This window comes from Panthera uncia, unplaced genomic scaffold (genome assembly GCF_023721935.1).
Source record: "Panthera uncia isolate 11264 unplaced genomic scaffold, Puncia_PCG_1.0 HiC_scaffold_1282, whole genome shotgun sequence".
Lineage (NCBI taxonomy): Eukaryota > Metazoa > Chordata > Mammalia > Carnivora > Felidae > Panthera > Panthera uncia.
The window spans coordinates 116,578-138,914 of NW_026057901.1; the positions used below are offsets into that span (position 1 = coordinate 116,578).

General features: G+C 45.1%; 1 protein-coding gene across 1 annotated transcript in view; it reads left to right on the plus strand.

Moving 5' to 3' along the window:
* LOC125916876 (ATP-binding cassette sub-family C member 11-like) overlaps positions 1–22,337 on the plus strand; it is a 65,562-nt gene that overhangs the window by 19,570 nt on the left and 23,655 nt on the right. The window contains exons 7-19 of the mRNA XM_049623138.1: positions 1,544–1,717; positions 2,557–2,704; positions 2,862–3,010; positions 4,336–4,443; positions 7,821–8,081; positions 9,309–9,380; positions 11,751–11,875; positions 13,701–13,773; positions 15,452–15,655; positions 17,187–17,321; positions 17,404–17,500; positions 19,236–19,325; positions 21,881–21,984. Of these exons, the coding sequence (XP_049479095.1) occupies positions 1,544–1,717; positions 2,557–2,704; positions 2,862–3,010; positions 4,336–4,443; positions 7,821–8,081; positions 9,309–9,380; positions 11,751–11,875; positions 13,701–13,773; positions 15,452–15,655; positions 17,187–17,321; positions 17,404–17,500; positions 19,236–19,325; positions 21,881–21,984 (1,740 nt within the window). The remainder of the gene's footprint in view (positions 1–1,543; positions 1,718–2,556; positions 2,705–2,861; positions 3,011–4,335; positions 4,444–7,820; positions 8,082–9,308; positions 9,381–11,750; positions 11,876–13,700; positions 13,774–15,451; positions 15,656–17,186; positions 17,322–17,403; positions 17,501–19,235; positions 19,326–21,880; positions 21,985–22,337) is intronic.

A 22,337-nucleotide genomic window follows, 5' to 3' on the forward strand; every position in this document is an offset into this window, starting at 1 on the left:
CCTCATTCTCTTTCAGTGATGCTTACTTAGAATTGTGGCACTTTCTTTTTTCCCCATTTTTATTGAGATACAACTGACACATAACATTGTATTAGTCCAAGGTATACAAGGTAATGATTTAATGTAGCATTAATATAGCATTTTCAATATGCCAAAATTAAGTGTTTTATATGCACTATCTCATCAGTTGTCACATCAATGCTATGGAGTAGGTTGTATTATTATCCCCATTTTACTGATAGGCAACAAGGCTTAGAGAGACTGGGTAATGTGTCTTTGGCTCCACAGCTAGTAAATGACAGATCTGGGACATAAACTCTGACCAGTTTGCTCCAAGACCCAATATTATCTGATACACCTTGAGTGGATGCTTTAGCTTTTCCCCACCAATGGACATTTAAGGTGTGTCCAGGGTTTTGCTGCTATAAGCACAGCTGTATTGGATATTCTTGTGTGCGTTTCCTCTAGCACATGCAAGTGTTTCTCAACAGAGAAATAAAATAGCCAAGTCATGGGGTTTGTGCAATTATTAACTTTAAAAGATACTGTGAAACTCCTTTCTAAAGTGGCTATACTAGGGGCTATGCTTCTCATACACTTTCATCTTTTTTTTAAAGATTCAGCCTGGGGCACATCCTGGGAACTGGAAGGAGATCAGTTTAAAGTTAAAAGGAAATCACACTTTAAGACATTCAGATTGCTCATTCTGAAAGTGATTCATAATTTGGGTCCTTAGATATTTCTTGATTTGGAATGTCAGCTTTTATGTTACAGCTGGACTGGGCAGTATATATTGGGGAGCAGGGAAGTGGACAGAAGATTCTATAGCAAAAAATAAAAAAAGAAGATAAAAAGAATTAGTTCCTGCCTTAAAAAATTCAGCCATTGGGGCACCTGGGTGGCTCAGTCGATTGAGGGGCTGACTTCGTCTCAGGTCATGATCTCGCGGTCCGTGAGTTCGAGCCCCGCGTCGGGCTCTGTGCTGACAGCTCGGAGCCTGGAGCCTGTTTCGGATTCTGTGACTCCCTCTCTCTGACCCTCCCCCATTCATGCTCTGCCTCTCTCTGTCTCAAAAATAAATAAACGTTAAAAAAATTCAGCCATTATTATTATTAGTAATGATTCATAATAATTCATAATGGATTAGTAATAATTCGTTTATTAGAATGAATAAAATAGGCTAGGAGACTAGAAGCAAATCTCTGGGGAATCTGGATATTAGAAATAGTAGCAATAGTATGGTAAAATATAACTTTTATTGAGCACAGTCTATGTGTGCAGATCCTTTATATTTCATTGACGTTCTCACAACAACCATATGAAGTGGGTATAATTATTCCAGCTTCACAGGTGAAGAGGCTAAGGCTCAGAGTGGTATAGTTACTGGTCCAGGGTTACACAGAAAGTAACAGGGGAGATTGGTGTTTCTGCCTTTACCACCTTGCCTCTCAAGCCTTGCTGTCACGGGCAGTGTAGCCCCTTGCATGGGCAGTGTAGCACCTGGCATGGTGATACCTATGCTCACGGGCTTGCTGTCTTACAGGCCATCGGCTTCTTCGCCAGCGATGTAAACTACCTGTTTGAAGGGGTGTACTATGGCCCCCTGATCTGTCTCATCTGCTCGTTGCTGATTGCCTGCGCTGTCACCTCCTACCTCATTCTTGGACCCACTACGCTCTTCGCCACTGTTTTCTACCTCCTGATTTTACTAGTGGAGGTAATGTCTTTCTTTGACATCCATTTGATGTTGGATATCCCCGCAGAACTCCCAGGGCTCTGGAAGCTGGGGTACTCCTGAGGGGAAGTATTGACTCTTACTGACTATTCATTCCATTGTGGTTAAGTTTCAGCTTCAATTTCTGCCTCAAACCATTCTCTGACCACAAGGTTGGCCAAAGAAATAAGAGGTGAATACGACATGCCAAGTCCATCTTGTAGGCTTCTGGGAGGGTTTATCTGCCTCACAGACTTTCCTTAGTAGATATCCTCCATGTAAGGTTTTTGTTCCTTCTCTTCTACCTAGAATGTGGTAATGGACTAGCCTGGATAGCATTGAACATTTGTCTGAGCACAGTATAATGGGGGAAGGGAAGCAAATTTGCTGACAAAGATTGAGCTGAAATAAAATTGGGCAAAACAGGAAGTGACTCGTGTTATGTGTGCTCTGAATTATTGAAATCAAGTGTTTTCCTCCCTCAGTGTAGATATTCTGACCAAAAGGTGATTGTAACTGTTGGCAGGTTTAGGGTTTCCAAAGGCAAAGGAGTAATATTTGTTTAGTTAGCCACAGTCTGGCTTGGGACACAGGAGAGAAACACCCCTAGGATGTGGGAGGCAGGTGCTCTCAGGCACGATGGAGAGGTTTCCATTGGAAAATCTTCAGCAGGGCCCTGGAATCTGTAGAGTCACAATGGATTCAAACAGTGCAGAATCAAACACAGGTATTCAATCCACATCTGGATTTTACCTTTGGGCATACTCCTGGTTGCCATACTTCTGCTGGGCTGAACTCTCCTGCCCTTGTCGAAAGAAGCTCTTGCTGCATTCTGACTGCAGGTGTTCCTGAACAGAAAGATTGTCAAGATACACAATCACACATCTGAGGTCAGTGACCAGCGCATCTGTGTGACCAGTGAAGTTCTCACCTGTATCAAGCTGATTAAAATGTATGCATGGGAGAAACCATTTGAAAAAATAATTAAAGGTACAGAAAATCTGGTTTTCTATTCTGAGCCTTGGGATGTCATGATGGGCCAAGCGTCTCACCTTTTGGGGAGTTCTTTCATGCTCTGGGGGCTGTTCAAAGCTCTAGAGAATGTTGTTATGGTTAATTCCAGTGCATTGGGTTTTTAATCTCTCAGACCTCAGAAGGAAGGAAAGGAAACTATTGGAGAAGTCTGGGGTCATCCAGAGCTTGACCACTGCAGCCTTGTATATAGCCCCTACAGCGGCCACAACAGTGATGTTCCTCATTCACACGTGTTTACAAAGGAAACTCACAATTTCACTAGTAAGTGCTTGGGATGCTTTGTTTTCCTCCCACACTGATGGGGAATTTTCTTGGGTGTTGTTTCATAGACCATGCCCTTCAAAGATCTGAAGGTTTTGCAAATAGATAATTGGTGTTGATTTTGACTTTCTAGACTTTTAGGATGCTCAAACTTTCTTCCATCTCAACCTGTCTGAGAAACTGACATACCTTCAGTAGCAACTGTGGGAGGGAGGGATGATAAAGTCAACCGGGGATGCAAGGGAGGTGGAAGGTGCTGTAAAAGCCCCAATGATTCTGCTTACATACCTTGAGAATCCTAAATTAAGGAGTTTCTTCAAATCCAAAATGGAGCCCTGAAAATATGCTTTAAAAGGAAAGCTAGAGCTTATTCTGCCTTGTCTTTGTGGTCTGACCCTGGCCCAGAAAAGTAGCAGTTGCCTTTTAGGGGTGGAATCCCAGTTCTCTGAGGAGAAAAGTCAGGGTGCTGCTTTGGGAGAGTGGGAATCCAGATGGGGCTTGGGGCAGGACACTGCATCCAAAACAAGATAGGGAACATTTGAGAGTCTGCAGCCAAGGACTTATTTGTGCTCCAGACAGCAGGCACCCCTACTTGGCCCAGGCACACCAGAGAAGCACCCCTGAAGGTCTGAGGGTAGATGCAGGGGCTTTTATAAGGAAAACTCTCAGCAGGAGTTTAGGGCCACACTGCACTCACACAGTGAAGGATGAAGAAAGGAGTAGAGGTGGGGCACAGATTGGAAGGTCCCCAAGGTACTAGGGGTCACATTCTGGGATCCTGAGAGCTGAAGATGGTCTGCTGTAGTCAGGAAAAGTCTCCAGGACAGAGTGAGACATGGATTAGGCTTGAAGTGCAGGGCGATTTTGAATATTAGAGAAGAATACAATATCTAAGGCAAGGAAGAATAAATATGATTGTAATAGCAATAATAGTATCAAACCTCATTGACAGTAGACAAACTCACATATACTTTCTTAGTGTTTCCTCAACTTTGTTCCTGTGCTCACTTCATGATTTTGGTACTATGCCAATCAGAACACTGAGCTTGTTGGGGGAGGGGACCTGACCAAAGTATGCAGAATCACCCAGTACCAAGCTACACAGGAGCCAGGCCTACAGACATGGAGATCTTAAGATGAGTGCTCCTTCTCCACTTTTTCCAGTATCCCCAAAATACTGGCTTGGCCCCTGCCAAGTGAAGGATCTGCCTGTCAGAAGCTGTAGCGTCTGGCTCTGTGGTTTCTGGCTCAGGGATGAGGCTTTAGGGAGCAGAGAGAGCAGAACAGGGATGTGACGCTCACTGCCTACTCCTCTCTTCATACAGGCCTTCACAGTGATAGCCACCATGAATCCCATGCGGCTCTCAGTGTTCTTTGTGCCCTTTGCAATAAAAGGTCTCGCAAATTCCAAGTCTGCAGCAGAGAGATTCAAGGTGAGTTGTCAGAGGACTGTTTGCACGGCTCTCTGCTTGGGTGCTCATTTGCCTTCAGTCACCACGATGTTCCTCCTGAGCATGACCCGAAGCCAAGGCAGAGTCCAGTGTCAGTGGAGAGGGATTGGCTAACTCAGTGACCTCCCGTACGGAGGCTGGTGTGGGGGCTGGGGAGACTGATGAATCAGGCTCCGGGGAGATCTTAGGATAGTATACACAAACCAGGTCTCAGACAGGAGGTCTGCAGACCCTGTCCAGTTTTATATAGGGTTACCCTGATGGTTTTGGTTAAAAAAAATCATATTTGTTGTTTGCATTTAAAAACTGGAAATTTTATGTAAAAATCAGATTTCTGGATTCCCCTGAACAATCAGAAGATCTGGGAACACCAGACCCACACTCTCCTGTGGCCACAAATGGCTGGAGCTGAAGTGATAGCTGCCCTATTGAGATGAGGCCCTCAGATACAGTTTGCCACAGCCTCCACTGTGTCCTATTGTATCTCCAACACTGGGGCTGTTTTTCCTACTATTTATCATCTTAGCAATGGTCTATGTGACTTCTTTACATAGTTGGTCTTGCACCTACAGCATCTGAGTTTAAAAACCCTCATCCAAACTAATTTTAAAAAGCTTTTTTGTAGTCATCTCATTTATTTTATTTTATTTTTAATTTTGAGAGAGGGAGGGAGAGACAGGGAGAGAGAGAGAGAAAGAGAGAGAGAGAGAGAGAGAGAGAGAGAGAGAGAATCCCAAGCAGGCTCCACACTGTCAGCACAGAGCCCCACATGGGGCCCAAACCCATGAACCGCGAAATCATGACCTGAGCTGAAATCAAGAGTCTGACGCTCAGCTGGTTGAACCACCCAGGCACCCCTAGTCATCTCATTTAAACGCATGTAGTTCCCAGCCTATATCATTGACTCACACATTTATTCATTTATTCAAAAAAGTAGTTATTGAACCCCTACTACCTGCCAAGTACTAAGACTAAGAATACTATGGTTAGCGTGACTGACAGGGTCCCTGCTCTCAGGGAGTTACAATCTGGTATTAAAACAAGACAACTAGCACGTGAATTAATGGTCAAAGGAGATAACATCAGAAGAGCTATGATGCCAGTAAAACAGTGTGATGTTCTAGAGAGTACGTGAGGGAGGGCTGGGGCAACTTTGGGTGGGCTGGGCCCCGGAATGCCCCTCTGCTAAGGTGACTTTTGCTCTCAGTAATGATGACTCAGCTTCAGGAACAGCAAGTACAAAAGCCCTGAGGTTGGAATGAACTTGGCTTGTCTGAGTAAGGACAAGACAGTCCTTTACTGCCCCAGGAGCTCCACCCCCACCCCAACACCCTGACTTCTCTGCTGCTGATCAGGGCCCCCTGCTGCCTTCTCCCTACTGGCATGCTAGGCTCTCCCATCCTCCTCTTTATGCCCATTTTCACTTGTAGGGTGGGCAGAAATGAAGAAGCTACAGTCTGGACTCTGAAGGGTGGGCAGGAATGTTTGAGGAAAGAATGCCAGGAGAGACAGCTTGGAGGTCAGAGTTTTTGGCCAAGGATGGGTGTAGTTATGGTGGGAGAAGGGTGCAGAAAGGGTGAGGGTCAGGGCAAAGCTCTTGAACCCTGGGCTGCTCCTCCTGGAGACATTTAGGGGCTGGAGTTGCATAGGGCTGCCCCTTGGATGGGCACTAGCTCTCCAGGTCCCTTCACTCATCAGGCCATCTTCAATTCCTTCTTCAGTCACTGAAGTTTTCTATCTGGCCATGTAGGCATTTGACTTTGAGACCCCTAAGCTGGAAGGGGGAGGAATGATCCCTTCTTCCTTTGTGCCCCCTGTGCTATAACCCACCTCCCAGCCTGCTATGCCCTTTGGCTTTTGAAATACGGGATGCCAGCTTTCCAGGGCAGGGAGAAGACAGCGGTGAGCCCTCAGGGAGGACCCCTCCTTGCAGGTGGACACAGGTAGGAGGTGAGCCAGCTGCTGCAGCTGTGGAGACCTGTATCCTGAGGCTCTAGAGAGGGTGCCCCAGTGGGCACTGTGGTAGGGGTCTCCAGACCATTTTTTCTCTGTGCTGTTTGTGAAAAACAAACAAACAAACAAACAAACAAAAAACAAAACAAAACAACAACAACAAAAACTGAGAACTGAAAAGCACTGAATGGCATAAACAAAATTAGAGACTGAGAATACACTTAGAACATTTGGGGGTAAGAGGATCCCATGTTTCTGTTCGCATTTGTTCATATCTAGATGTGTTGTTGTCATATTGACTCATTAAGCCAGTATATCACTCAAAATTTATTTAACAAAATTACAATATATGTAATAACAATTTTTTTTGTAAGCAAGGGAATGAAAACCACTAAATTTGGGACAGTGGTTATCCGGTGGGGAGGGCATAGAGGGTTTGTCCACACCAAGCAGGGGAATAAGATGAAGAAGAACCCCATGGATAGGTAAAAGTTATGGATTTGGGGTTCAGTGGTGGACTTATGAATATTCATTAAGTTATTAAAAATACCTAAACAAGTAAGTGCCCAGCTGACTAACAAAGAGGTGCATGCAATTCCCAATGATGACTGTATGTCTTAACCCAAATGTTATAATTAATCCAATTCAATATACCTAAGGTTCAATTATAAAAAGAGACCACCTTTTTTTCTTGTGAAAATAGCTTTTTGTTTGTCTTTGTAAAATACTCATTGTAAAAGATTCAGACAATGCAAAAGTTGCAGAGAATAAAAACCGCTCAATCTCCACTACCTAGAGATAAAACCATTGTCCAAAATGTCAAGAAATCTCTCTCGATCTCTTTCTAAGCAAATATCCAGGGAGAGACGTGTGAATATAATTTGACTGCAATAAGATTATACTTCCCACCCACCTCTTTTAATGCTAGAATTCATGTAGTTCGACTCATATTTCACAGTCAGGGAGCTGGAGACACAGGGAGAAGTGACCTGCTCATGGCCACACTTTGAAATGGATGGCCCTGAACAGTTTCCCACAGTGTGCTATGTGGGCAGACCTTCTTACTTTTAACAGTTATAAATGAAATTTAATTAGAAAAATGGCACATCTGTATGATGATTCAACAGCTGTTCTCACCCGTCCAAAATGAAACAGAAAAGAACTAAGAGTGCTGGCAGTTTGCAGGTATGAAAGAGTGGCTCAGTGGTCTCAAATTTGGAAAACCCTGATCTAGAACTCTCACAGGTAGGGCCCAGCTTCCTCTTAACTGGTGGTGGTTCTTTAAACTTTTACCGTTTACTAGAAGTTTATAAACCAGACCAACAGGCAGGCCGGCAAAATGGGCACACATTCCTATTAGACTAAAGAACTGAATTCATCCTTCCTTTTTTCTTTTGTCTCTACAGAAATTTTTCCTCCTGGAGAGCCCTGTTTTATATGTCCAGCCATTGAAAGACCCCAGCAATGCACTGGTTTTGGAGGAGGCCACCTTGTCATGGCGAGACACCTGCCCTGGGATTGTCAATGGAGCCTTGGAGCTGGAGAAGAAGGGGCACATTCCCGAGGGGGTGACCAGGACTCAGCCACCTCTAGGAGCCCTCAGGCCAGAGGACACAAAGGGCAGCCTAGCCCCAGAGTTGCACAAGTTAAACCTCGTGGTGTCAAAGGTAGCCTTATCGAGGCCACGCAGGCAGGCCAGCTGCCAGACTTTTGGGGCCTAAGGCCCGAGCTTCCTGCCACCATTTCCTTGGCTAAAAACTGCCCTTTCTAAACCCCTCTTTTAAATACCAATTATTCCTGGAGGGCAAGCACAGGAAGTCTTTCATGCTTTAGTGGGAACCAATTGATCATCTACAATTTGTTTTCTGATAACAAAATCCAGAATACTATGCTATATGCTGGGAGAGAAGGGGAAAGAGACCAACATTTATTAAGTTGCTAGTATGAGCTGGGAACTACCCTACACTTTTCCATTTGGTTGCTCTGTGAACTCACCTTATCTGGTTTCTTCTCTGACTAATATTTGCAAGGGCTAGCTTCCCTTCTTGTCCAAATTTCGCCTCTGTACCTTCTTCCTGGAAGTGAAACTAGGTGAGGCCCCACCCACATCTCTGACCTCTTCTCCCACTCATTCCTTCCACACCAGCTACACTAGCCCTCTCATAGCACTTTGGCAGCAGACCTTGTTCCTGTCTCACGACCTTTGCCCCTGATGTTCCATGGTTTGGAACCACCAGATCTTCCTGTGTCTGGCTCTTTCTTGTCATTCAGGTCTCAGCTGCAATGACAACTGCCTTAAGAAGCCTTTGCTGGCCAACCCATCTATAATTTGCTTCGGTCACAGCAGCAAATTTCATTTTACTTAAATCACTTATCTTCATCTGATATTATTTGTTTGTTTGTTTGTTTGCTTATTTATTTCATGGTTTATCTCTCCCTCCCCCATCAGAATATGGAATGAGAGTTCTTTTATTCATTACTTGGTACCTAGGAGAAACTTAAATACCATTTAATGGATGGATGAATGAATAAGTGTATGTATGCATGAATTCTGTGAGGCTGACTTCTCTGTGCCCATTTTATACATGAAGAAACTGAGGCACAGAGAGGATAAATGACTTGCCCAAGATAATAGAGCAGAAAGGTACAGATCTGGAATTTGGGTTTCTTGCCTGATAGGACCACCTATCCATGAATTCCTCTCTGTCACTTGCATGTGACTTCCTTCCTTTGAGATTGTGACATCCTACCCTTTTGAGCTTTGCTAGTCTGAGAGGCCTTGGGGTGGATGTGGTTATTTTGTTTTCTATTTGTCATTTTGTGTTCAAACAACAGACCCACCCTGGGTGAGTAGGAGGGGTGTGCTGTCCCAATGTTCCTCCTTGGCTTTGCAGGGGACCTTGTTGGGGGTCTGTGGCAACACTGGAAGTGGCAAGAGCAGCCTTTTGTCAGCCATCCTGGGGGAGGTAAGTGACTTGTGACTGCATGCATGCCCATCCACAGGCAGCCCAGGGACTCCCAAGCTTGAGTTCCCCCAGTCCACCTCACCATCACTTTCTTGCTTGATGGGATCTGAGCCAATGCAATTTTTATAAATTGAGAGCAGTTGGGCATGCACCGAGGGGGAGGTGTGTTATAAATGTGCCTCCTTCTCACCCTCCAGGAGTGCTGCCTCTTAGATCACCCAGAGATCTGCCCTCACCAGTTCTCTGTGCTTTCCCCACCCTGTTTGTAATCAATCAGCTCTCAGGGTGATGATACAGGGTGTCCCAAAATTTAATATGATAATAAAAATCATCTCATGAAGCCAAACTCAGAGTGAGACAGGTGTCCTTTGTGAGAGGACATCAGGAGAGCAATGTGGAGGGAGGGAGGAGGAGGAAGAAGGAAGGAGGGGCAAGGGAGAGGAGGCCCTCCTTCATGGGATGGGACAGGACAATCTTACACTTACACTCCAGCAGTGGAATTTACATGCCTGATGGGTGCCCCTGCCCCTGAGATCCAAACCCTCCAAGTCCAGTCTGCAGATATTCTTGAAGTCTGCTTAGTCTGCAGCCAGGCAGACATGTGCCTCAGCCTACCCTTCTTCCAGTTTCCAAAAAGCCCTAACCTGTTGCTCTAAAACAATTGAGATCACATTGCACACTTTTCACTGAACAACACTTTAAAACAGCCATGGCATCTGGTGTGAATTTATGGCCATCTCCCCAAGGGGGTTCTCTTCAGTACTTCCCCGCTCAGCCCCAGCTGCACCCAGCCCTGGGCTGCTCTCTCTCTCCCCTCCTTTCTTTGCCCTCCTTCCAGGTTGTTGGGAGGACTCGCAGTTTCTTCCTTTATCTAGCTCTTCCCTCAGCTTTTCCCAAATGTTATAGTCGACCTCATCACTTCCTTGGAATGTGGTCATATTGTCCATGGAACTCTCTCCTGACAGCTCATCTGTTCATGCTCCACATGTGATGGCCTTGCCCCAACTTCTTGGAAATAAGATTGTACTTAAATAAAAAATAGTAAAAATAGTTTGAATAGTACTTTCATGCCAGGCCCTGTGCTAAGAGCTTCCTATTTTCTCCTTTAACTTGGAAATAACCTCATGAGGAAGGCAGCCATTATGGCCAGTTTATAGGTGAGCAGATGAGGTTCAGAGAGGTGACTGGCCCAAGGTCACACCACAGGTGAGGGAGGAGCCAGGGTTGAAACCCAGGTCCACTTGATGTCAGAGCTTCGCTTTTCACAATGGCAACATTTCCTTGCAGCCTCCATCCAAGGCCACCTTTCTGTGTGGCCAGTGGTTTGTCAGTTTCCTCTTGAAATGAACCAGTCACTTCCCATCTAATAAAGGGAGACAAAAAGATGTCATTTTAAAGTTTTGTTCTAATTAATTAAAGCCTGGCTCCAAATCAGAAGTAGGAAGCACAGGTTAATAAAGAGAAAGGAACACAGGATGATGATATCTTATGCTGGGGTGGTGGGGATGGGGGTTACAGTCTTTTTTTTAAGTTTATTTATTTTGAGAGAGAAAATGCATGCACAAGTGGTGGAGGAGCAGAGAGAGAGAGGGAGCGAGTGAATCCTAAGCAGGCTCCATGCTGCCAGCACAAGCCTGACTCAGGTCTTGATCCCACGAACTGTGAGATCATGACTTGAGCTGAGATCAAGAGTCAGACATTTAACTGACTGAGCCACCCAGACACCCCTCACCCCAGCTCTTTTTTAAAAGGGCTTTTAAATTTACCAAACAGAAAAGCAGAAAGACACTAAACACCCATATACCTACCATCTAGATTCAACAGTTGATAGCATTTGCATTTTTGCCACATTTATGTAGAAACACATTTTGTGGAACTATTTTAAATTACAGAGATTGTGAGACTTTTCCCACTTAATACTTCATCGTGATGTCCCCCCAAAAAGGACTTTTTCCCATCTACACAGGATGACATTATCACATCTAATGACATCAGAAATAATTCTGTTGATATCCAGGGATGGTCAGAGATGACCTAGAACATTCCATCTCACCATGAAGACCATGGAAGCACCACTTGCTAGAGAATGGGACTGGAGAAATAAGAAAAACTATGGGGCGGCTTCAAGGCAGACCTTGGATTTAGTCACAGCAGGAACTGGCCTGGTTTAGCTCTGGCTCCTGTCCCACATTCCCAGGACCTTCCCTCAGACTCACTGGTGGGCCTGGCAGGACCATGTTAAAATTCCCTTTACGTTGGAGAGCCCCGAGGGTCCCAGGGGGTGGTGGGTCACTGGACACTGTGGCTGCTGAGCCAGACAGGGTCCTCCCCTGTTCCACCCGGTCCTGAGGCTGACTCCCTTTGCTGCAGATGCACTTGCTGGAGGGCTCAGTAGGGGTGCATGGAAGCCTGGCTTATGTCCCCCAGCAGGCCTGGATCATCAGGGCTAGCGTCAGGGAGAACATCCTCATGGGAGGCCAGTACGACAAGGCCCGGTAAGCTTCTGGGAGGGCCCAGGAGGGACACAGGTGCGTGGGGCTGGTTGGGGGAGGGATCCCCAGCTGTGAATAGTAATTTGACAACTGCCAACACTTGCTATGTGCTCACTTCTATGCGTCAACATATTTCCTCCTCGCTGTGAAAGAAAGATTATTATCATATCATTTTCTAGATGAGTCAGTTGAGGCCTCAAGAGGTTAAATGATTTGCCTAAAATCACAGACCGTGGAGGATATGATAGAATCAGGATCTGAACCCAGTTGCTATCAGAAATTCCATGCTTACCTATTATATTATAGGAGTCAAAATAACCCTCTCCCTCCAACAACGGTACTTTAAAACTTAATTTGTATTAATGAATTCCCCACCTCTAAGTCAAAAGGTAAAGCAAATAGGGTGATGACGTTGTGGGATGTAGAAGAAACCAGTACTGGTGAGCCACCACCACCATCCTTGCCCTTTGTGGTCTCTATCTCCCGGTCTGGGGTTTACCTGCTTCAGACATGCACTTGGAAGTTAGGAGTGAAGTCTATTCACCAAAACAGCCCTGAATGCTATAGCTGTGCTTCCAACTCTGGTGGACCTTGGCCTCCTTTGACCATTTGCTTGATTTTATAATCTGCCCACAGTAGCAATGTTGAGGGGGATGGATGTACAGGTGTACGAACTGGTCACCTCCAGCTGGCTGTCCTGTGGGCTCCTCAGTGTCGAGTCCAACACCAGCTCATGAGCGCCCTGCTTGCCCAACCCTCATCCTGCCTGCTTCTCTTCCCAAGTTGTCCAATTTGGTTTAATGACATCAGTGAACTGTGTACCCCAGCAAGACTGACGCCTCGTCTTTTGATGCTGCACATCTAATTTGTCACTCACATTGGACAATTCTGTCTCCTATATATCTCTTGTATTTCTCTCTTCTTCTTCATCTCACTGCCAGTTCTTGCCTGCTATCTCTTGCTTGGATTGTTCCCGCTGCCCCTGCCCTTGGCTCCTTGTCTCCAGTCTTCTGCTCTTTCCACCTTGTGTCCTGCTTGCAGGGCAGCCATCCCCAAACACAACTCTCATCTTGTCATTGCTCTGCTTTCAGACTGATATAGCTCACAGGGCAGTTTTTTTTAAATATATGAAGTTTATTGTCAAATTGGTTTCCATACAACACCCAGCGCTCATCCTAAAAGATGCCCTCTTCAATACCCATCACCCCCCCCCTCACAGGGCAGTTTTCAAGTATCTGGTCCAAAAGAAATGCACCAATTCTTAGACTCAGCACTGCTAGGTGTTTAATGTATAGGTAGTATCACCCATGAACACAAAGGCCCATATACCAGAATGTTCATATTACACATTGTTAATAGTACCAAAAGACTATAAAGAACCCCAATGTCCATCACAGGGACAGTGGTTAAATAATTTATGGTGCAGCCATATAATGAAATATTATGGTGCCATTAAAACAACACAAACCTATATATGCTGCACACGAACATATTTGACCACATTATTTCTGAATGAATATGTAAAAAACTATAATAGTGGCTGTTTCCGAGGTAAACAACTGAGAGTCAAAGATGGGAGAGGCTTGCTTTTCATGATATCTTTTGTTGTTGATGTTGTTCTGTTCAAATATTTACTAAATGCACATATCAGATTAAAAGAAATGAAGGGAGGAAGGAAATGCAAAAAGCCTCCCATGCTTTACTGTTAAATGCTGGATCAAGTCCAAATTTCTTAACATGGAGTGAGAGACCTTTCCCTTCCTGACTTGGAAAGGCTGCAGGGCCTGTGGCTGGGCCACCTGTCCCTTCAGTTCTCTGTCCTTCGCAGGTACCTCCAGGTGCTCCATTGCTGCTCCCTCAACCGGGACCTGGAAATTCTGCCCTTTGGAGACATGACAGAGGTGAGTGGGAGGTGAGCACCCCCTGCCTCTGCTGTGATGGTGCCTTTGTAATGGTTTTTCTGGGGTCCTCGTGCTGCCTCCCTGGGTATGTAGAGGAGGGATTCCAGCCCTTCCTTCCCAAAGCAGCTCACGGCCCTGTAGCTGCTGCCTCAAAGCCTTCCCCACCCAGGGAGGGAATTGGGGCTCATCTTATAGTGAGAGCTGGCAACAAGTCTACCTTACCCCACAAGGATGGGGAGCTGACCTCAAACTCCACCTTTGGAGCAAGAGCAGTGGAGACTCTGTGAAGATAAGAAACCTCCCATCCATTCCTCTTTCCTTTCCCTCCGCTCCCTCCCTCTCTGCCCCCTCTGGCCAGCTCTTCCTTTGCCAGTGGGAATAGCAGCCATGGCTTCCCAATGGCGATATGATTCACATTTTTGTGATAATTGACGTCTTTCACATCTGTAGCCACTTTTAATCTGCATAAAACCTTTATAAGATAAAAGGACTATTATTGTCTTGATCTTATGATATATTAATAGCTCAGTCTGCTGATCACCAGATGCAAAATTGTAGCAACCTGAATGAATTGTCTTAAGTGAACCTCAGGTAGCTCTAGGAGGTCAGTGCTTTTATTATCCTTCTTTTAGAGATGGATACCCTTTACCCTGTAAACCCTTGAGAGCATAGAGCTCAGTTGTCTTATTCAGGGCTATCTCTTCAGTAGAAAGAACAAGTTCTGGTTTGTAGAATGGCGTCAATAAGAGTATGGACCTGGTCAAGCTTGAGGTCTAGATGAGCTGATATGTACGAAATGCCGTGAACAGTGCCCAGCTAGAGCAGGCGTTGGTTTATCATCACAGCACAGTAGGCACTTAGTAAGCATTTGTTGAGTGATGACTCAATGCAAAACTAAGCCTTTGACTGGGTGAAGCAGCCTGTCCCAGGGCACACAGTGGTGAACTAGAGGCAGAGCAGTGACAGGAGGTTGCCCTGCTGCTCTTTAAACTCTGCTTCTTTTCTACAGAGACCATAAGAGTTCATGGTAGAGCAGGGATGGGGACTTAGGCCCTGGCACCCTTGTCTGCAGAGATGACTGAGGGACTGGCCAGCCAGCAGGTGCTGGCATGCTAGTCTGCAAGGGGACCCAAAACATGCTGTCCAGTAACTCTGGTTGCCTGTTACTGTTAGCAACTCCTGACATAAGGTGTATAAGGTACTCCTTCTCTTGACAGCAACAACAGAGCCTCCTTCTAGCCATTGCAGCTCTGTCCTGTTGAGCAGCTGTACACCATGCAAACAATCTTAAGAGAGGGCTGATGATGCTGCAAGTCGACAGTCGCTGTCAACAGAAATTTAAAAGCCAAATAAGACATAAGGAGGTGCTCTTCCTTAGGAATAATTTGTTTTATTAAATAGAGTTTTAAAATGCCACCTTAGAAGTTGACAGGTTTAGAAACATTGTATCTAGTTATGAGTAATAAAATTTTAATTAACTGAAAAATCAGTTTCTTCATTCCCTATTAAGCAAATTTTGAAAAATATTAAAAAAAATACCAGGGGTGCCAAATCACTAGGTGTCCAGGAGCGTGCACCAAAGAGGTTCATTGTGTCATATGTGCCTACCTGGCTAACTTTGAGCATACCTGGCTGGGCTTGTTCTCTGGACACAGTGCCTTTGGCTGTCTATTTGCAGATTGGGGAGCATGGCCTCAACCTCTCTGGGGGGCAGAAGCAGAGGATCAGCCTGGCCCGCGCTGTCTACTCTGACCACGAGCTTTATCTGCTGGACGACCCTCTATCTGCTGTGGACACCCACGTGGGGAAGCACATCTTTGAGGAGTGCATTAAAAAGATGCTTAGGGGGAAGACTGTCATTCTGGTGACCCACCAGCTGCAGGTGATCACCCTTTCAGGGCTCTGGCCATGATTGATGACTAATGTAGATCTCCACATTTTCTTTCTTTCTTTCTTTTCTTTCTTTCTTTCTTTCTTTCTTTCTTTCTTTCTTTCTTTCTTTCTTTCTTTCTTTCGAGAGAGCCAGGAAGCAAGCAGGGGAGGCGCAGAGAGAGGGGGAGACAAAGGATCCAAAGTGAGCTCTGTGCTGACACCAGAGAGCCTGACACGGGGGGGGGGGGGCGGCTTGAACTCACCAATCATGAGATCATGACCTGAGTTGAAGTCAGACGCTTAACCAACTGAGCCACCCAGGTGCCCGATGCTCACGTTTCTGCCATTGATTCTGCCATTGATTCAGTAACAACCTCACAGCAGCTACCTCTTCCTCTCAGACTAGACCTCAAAACTTGAGGAGCATTGTAAAAAACTTGGATGTCTTCTGCTTTCCCCATGGAGAGGGTAGGCTGGTAAATGGTTTCTGTGGCTGGTAAAAATTGAAACCAAATTTTAAGTTCTCCTTCAGATTTGATGGATTGACTTCTGCTTTTGAAGTTACAAAGAAATCTTTCAGAGAAGAATTCCCCAAGTCTCATGTTCTTGGATGAAGTACAGTGACCATGCTAGGTGCTGCCTCTCATAATGCCTTTGCCCTAGATACTCCCATACTTGGTTCTGGCCTCAAGGCATTATTATTATTTCTCCCTCTACTTCTGTTTTGGCCTATTTTTTTTGGTACAAAATATTTAAGACATAAGAACAGTTTATTAAATAGTCTAATGAAAACCCATGTTTCTACCACCCAGAAGACACAATTGAACAGAATAGATCCCCTCTCTGATTGCATTCTGTCTCCTGCCTCTTGTTCTCCTCTCTTTCCTGTTTGTCATTCCTGTGCAGGCCTCCGCACTCTTACAACACATGTAAGCACCTCTAGACATGGTAAAGTGCCCTTTTGAATATTTTAAAGCTTTATGTAATTGATATTTTACTTCCTGTGTCATTTGGTAATTTGCATGTTTCACCCAATATTGTATTTTTGAGATGTCCCATGTTGATACATGCAGCTTTTTAAAATTCTCACTGGTGTAGCAGTCCAATATCTGGGTACAGCAGAATTTATTTCTCTGGGATCGACATCTAGGTTGTTTCTCATTTTTCATTTTTACAAAAAAAATGCTTTGGCGTACGTCATTTCATATGTGTCTTTATGTATGTTTGAGAATTTATTGGGATTAGAGTTTTAGGCATCCAATTGTTGGGTCATAATGCTTAAATATTTAATTTCACTAGATATTATCATGTTGTCTTCCACAGTATTTGGACTAATTTGCAACCCCCTACCTTGTACGAGATTCCCTATACCTGCAGTCATCACCAATGCTTGCACTTATGCAATGCTTTAAGATTTTTGCCAACCTGAGGGGATAAAATAATATTTTATTATGATTTAAATTTATATTTTCCTTATGAGTGGTGAAGTGGGATATCTTTTTGTATGCTTACTGAAGGCTCTATTTCTTCTGACTCTTTAGTATTTAGCGTTTTGTGACCAGATCGTTTTGCTAGAAGATGGGAAAATCTGTGAAAAAGGAATTCATAGTGAATTAATACAGAAAAAGGGACAATACGCCCAACTCATCCAGAACATGCAGGGAGAAGCCACACAGGTGATTTCCAACCCGCCCCACACTGCCCATGTAGAGGAGCACCCCCTGACCCCTGCATTCATGACATGTTCTTTCTTCCCAGGACCCACTGCAGGACACAGCAAAGACAGCAGAAGACTCTCAGGTGCAAGGGCAAGCCCAGACCACCTTCCAGGAAGAGTCTGTCTATGAAAATGCTGGTAATGGTGCTGGGCAACAGGGCAAGAACACCTGTGCGTCTACCTGGGTCCTCTAGATGACCTAGCATTTCCTCCTGGACCCCAGACAGGGCCATGTCTTTCACTGGCCAGGATCCTAGACCACATGATCCAAGTAGTTGAGGGTGGTGGGGTTCGGACTGTGCTGGTCAGGAGGCCTGAAGATCTAGGAAGTAAGTGTTGTGGGGGGCAGAGTTGAGAGTGTGCAGAGGCAGACACAGAGTGTGGGTAGGTTTGGCCTGGAGTGGCATAAATTTAACTGTAAGGCATTTAGACTTTCAATCATTACATATTTGTTGAAAGAAAGTGTTGAAAACAAAGGTATTAGAAATCAGAAATGAGGGACACCTAGGTGGCTCAGTCAGTTAAGTGTCCAGCTCTTGATTTCGGCTCAGGTCAATGATCTCACGTTGGTGAGTTCAAGCTCCATGTCAGGCTCCATGATGACAGTGCGGAGCCTGCTTGGAATTCTCTCTCTCTCCTCTCTCTCTGCCCATTCATTGCCTGTGCATGCTCTCAGAGTAAATAAACTTAAAAAAAAAAAAACAGATATGAATTTGGCCCAGTCTTGGATATCCAGAAGCTCACAGTCTAGCTCTTTTCTGAAACAGGGCAGCAGGGCAGAAAGACCTTCATTTTTAAAGTAAGACAGTTCCCAATTTGAATTCCAACTCTGCTGCTTACAAAGCTGGGTGACCTTGGCAAAGCAACATAACCTCTCTGAACCCTCATTTGCAAAATTGAAGGTAACTAGTGCTTACTTTGTAGTGTTGTAGTGGAGATAAGATGAGGTCATGCGTAGGGAAGCCCCAGGATAGTGGTTGGCCTATTAGAGGCTCTTGTCACCAAAATCATCTTTAGCAATGAAGCAGCTCGATTTGGGCAGAAGAATAATTGGAAGATCACAAAATGAAAAGTTGAAGAATCACTCTTCAGCAATTTTGAGCCATAAGTGGCAGGAACAGGTGCAGGATCTTTTTGAAGAAAATCTACTCTAAATATTTTCCATAATAGTGTGATTTCCCTCAAAATTCAAATTCCAGGAAGAGAGCCCTTTCCCCAGGGGAAATTAGAGCATTATTAGAAGAAAGGAGAGCCTTAGGCAGAAATGACAGATACCCCCACAGTGCTGCTTCCTTTTGTTGCTACTGTCATCAGTAGCATCTACTGAGACTTCAGGAACTCGTCTCTCTTCTCTGCTCTAGGACAAGAGTCTAGACAGCTGTTTTTTTTTTTTTGAGGACTTCTTAGAAGAATATTCCTGCAAAGCATCTTAGCAACTATCTATAGGCTTGCCAGTTGTCAGACGAGGAAACAGAGAAGTTAAATGATTTGCCTAAGCTTGTAAAGTATTGTAATGACCATTCTGGAACCCAGTTTTCTGGTTCCATATCATTGCTTTCTTCATTCTCTCCTGCTGCCTCTCCCAACCCATCAAGATCTTGGGAACCCCCGGACCCCAAGGATTATTGAATGGCTGGGGTTGAAACCCCTTTGCAGGCTGTGGAATTCAGGTCAAAGTTACCTTTGGCAGAGTTTTCCAAGGAAAACATGCTGGTTAGAATCAGACTTGGATGGGGCACTGCAGTTGGAAGATGAGGTCTCTGGAAAAGGGTGGAAGTCAGGGGTGGAAGGCTTCATAAAAAGTCTTGACCTTGGAAGGCCATGCAAGTGATTGAAAGACACATCATTTCCTTGTTTTCTTACTCTGACCCAGTGCTGGAAAATCAGCTCACAAGGAAGGAGAAGATGAAAGAAGGGTCCCTGAGATGGAGTGTCTACCACCACTATATCCAGGCAACTGGAGGTACAGTATGTCAGCTGCCATGCCAGGCCTGGGGCTCTCTCTCTGACTGGACCTGCCACTGAAACTGGGTCAGACTGGAATGTGTGCAGTCATGCAAAGTAGAGAGGCACAGAGGAGTCATGCCATTCACGGGTTTGACCTGCAAAATTCCAATCTCAGCCACACTCAACTACAACCATAGTCAGTGCTGGAAGTTAGGTTTCGTATTGTGTTAAAATGTACCTGAGATTTATTTTAATCAGGTATGGTAAGACATGCAGGCATGCATGGAAATTATTGACACAAAGGGAGAAGTTTATGTTCACAGGACCCTAGGAACAGGAGACAGGGCATGCCATGCAGGGCCACATTGGTCAGGAGGCAGAGGGAAGGCCCCAAGGCCTTATTGGGGTTTTTGTGGGAAGGAGTGGGTGTGACAGGGTGGGTATGCTGAGTAAGTTTAGGATTATAATGAATAATTGGGGGGGGGGGCTCTGGGCTATAGGACTGGTCCCTAGTTATTTGGAACCTGGGCCTGGGGTGATTTAGGGCAGGAATGTTGGTTTGGTGTGTGAGTTTGATGCAGGATGAGGTTGGGAGTGTGGCTGTGGGTTGGTTGATTTGTACATCCCAAGTGTGCTCACAGGGGGTCATTTGCTGTTTCTAGGAATTAGCCCTGGGAAGAGCAGTCTCCTCAAGATCAAAGCCCCAGCTGCCATAGCACCAAGAACAGAGAAAATAAGAAAATGTAGTTCATACAGTACTCTTTGAGTGTTTTTCAAACTTTATGTCCTGACCCACTAGTGGGTTCTGAAATCAGTTGAGTGGATTTTAAGCAGCACTGAAAGAAATCCGATAGAAGAGAATAGAAATTTTCTGCTTCCATTTCATACAGTGACATTGGTGAAGCCTTTATCCTGGTGTGCATTCAAAATACATTTCTGATGGTGGGTGGCAGGCAGCTAGAAGTTTCAAAGCTACTGCTTTATTAAAGGGTATACATTACCAAATTCATATAAATATAACTACAATTTTATAAACACAAAACCAAGTATATAATACTGTCCTTTTTAAGTAATTTAAGATATTTGTGAGAGTAACTGGGACTCCATGCCAACTTTTTACTTTTGATTGAATTTGGAACCTAACCCCATGTAAGGTGTATCTTCTTTCTACTTGTCTAAAGGAGGAAGAGGTAGGCTGTGCATAGATCACCATCCCTATTCCTTCTACCATGGGTAGCCCTGCAGGGCATAACATAGTGCCTATCCAGAGAGGGGAGCAGCAGATGCCTGTAAATGCATGAATGAATCCAGCAACCAATTGATCTGTATTTACAAAGTACTTATTATGGGCCAGGCACTGTGCCAAGCTCCAGAGGAGAGGGGGCATAAAGGCCTCCAAGGGCCAGTCATGGAATCTAGCTGGAGAATTATGACATCTGCATTACCCAGGTAGTAAGAAAGATCTCTGTGGCTAGGCACAGTCTCAGATGTCATCAAAGAAGGGGTGACCCTTGAGTGGAGCTTAAGGAAGGGTTGAATTCAAAAGAAGAAATATGGGCAAGGGGTTCCGTGGCTGGCTCATTCGGTGGAGCATGAGACTCTTGATCTCAGGGTTGTAAGGTCGAGCCCCATGTTGGGTGTAGAGATTACTTAAAAATTAAAACCTTAACAACACCCACAAATATGGGAACGGGGCACAGACTGAACAGGTGGGGAGAGTGCTGGGGGCAGGGACATCTACAGAAGGAAGGGATGCACCCTGGGTTTTCCCATCCTTGGCTTAAAAAAAATTTTTTTTAACATTTATGTATTTTTAAGAGACAGAGCATGATTGGGGGAGGAACAGAGAGGGAGAGGGGGAGACACAGAATCTGAAGCATCCTCCAGGCTCTGACCATCTGCACAGAGCTTGACGCAGGACTCGAACTCACAAACCCTGAGATCATGACCTCAGCTGAAGTTAGACGCTTAACCGACAGAGTCACCTGGGTGCTCCGCATCCTTGGCTTTTTTGAATCCAAGCTCTACCACTTGCCAGCTCTATGACCTTGGGCAAGTTTCTTCCCTTCTTGGATACTCAGTAAATGGGTGCATGAATTCCAAATTCAGAGATAATGTCTGTGTTTAGTACTATGCCTGGCACATAGTCCATAGTAGTACATACCACATAAAAGATAGCTGATGTCATTTTTAAGACTGAATCCTCAGGACCTGCATAAGGGAGACTACTCTAGAATATTGCTTTTGTGCCAGGCACTGGGTTAGGTGTTTGGCACACATTATCACATATCCTCTTCAGAGTGATCCCATGTGGCTAGTATGGCTACCATCACAATTTCATAGGTAAAACAGTGGAATGACTTTTGGTACTTTGCTCAGGCTAACATAGCCTGTAAATAGTAGAGTCAGGACTTGACTACTGGGCTTCCTAACCTTGGAAGTCCTCCAAGGTGTCCAAGGTGGATGGGGGTCAAGGAGATCCAAGGGATTGGAATGGCTGAGCAACTTTGTCAACCATTATCCTTCACCTTTTTATGGCACCTGTGTGTTACCCCTTTCCTGTCTCTCCAGGTTACATGGCCTCTGCCATTGTTGTCTTTCTCATGATGGGGATTGTCTTCTTCACAGTCTTCAACTTCTGGTGGCTGAGCTATTGGTTGCAGCAGGGCTCAGGGGTAAGTGTCATGGTGGGAGTGGGGTGTGTTTCTGTGGGCTGATATGGAGTGGGGCACCACTCCTTGGGCCCCATGAGGGTCAGAGCATGGGTTAGGGAACCCCATGGCAAGCCTGAAGCCTGCCATTTCCAAGTTGACAAATGAAAAAGCTCTAGAGAGGACCTCTGAGAGCCAGACGTGGGGCTTCCCTCCCAGCTCTGACCCCCAGTGTTCATAGAATGAGTGGTCACCAGTGCAGTCTCATCAGGACAAAACCAAGAGGTTTATGTCCCCAGACAGGTCCTCAAGAATGCTTTACATTCCATGTAGTGATCTTTCCTTTGGTAGCCCTTTTGTCTTCTCATTCTGCTTTA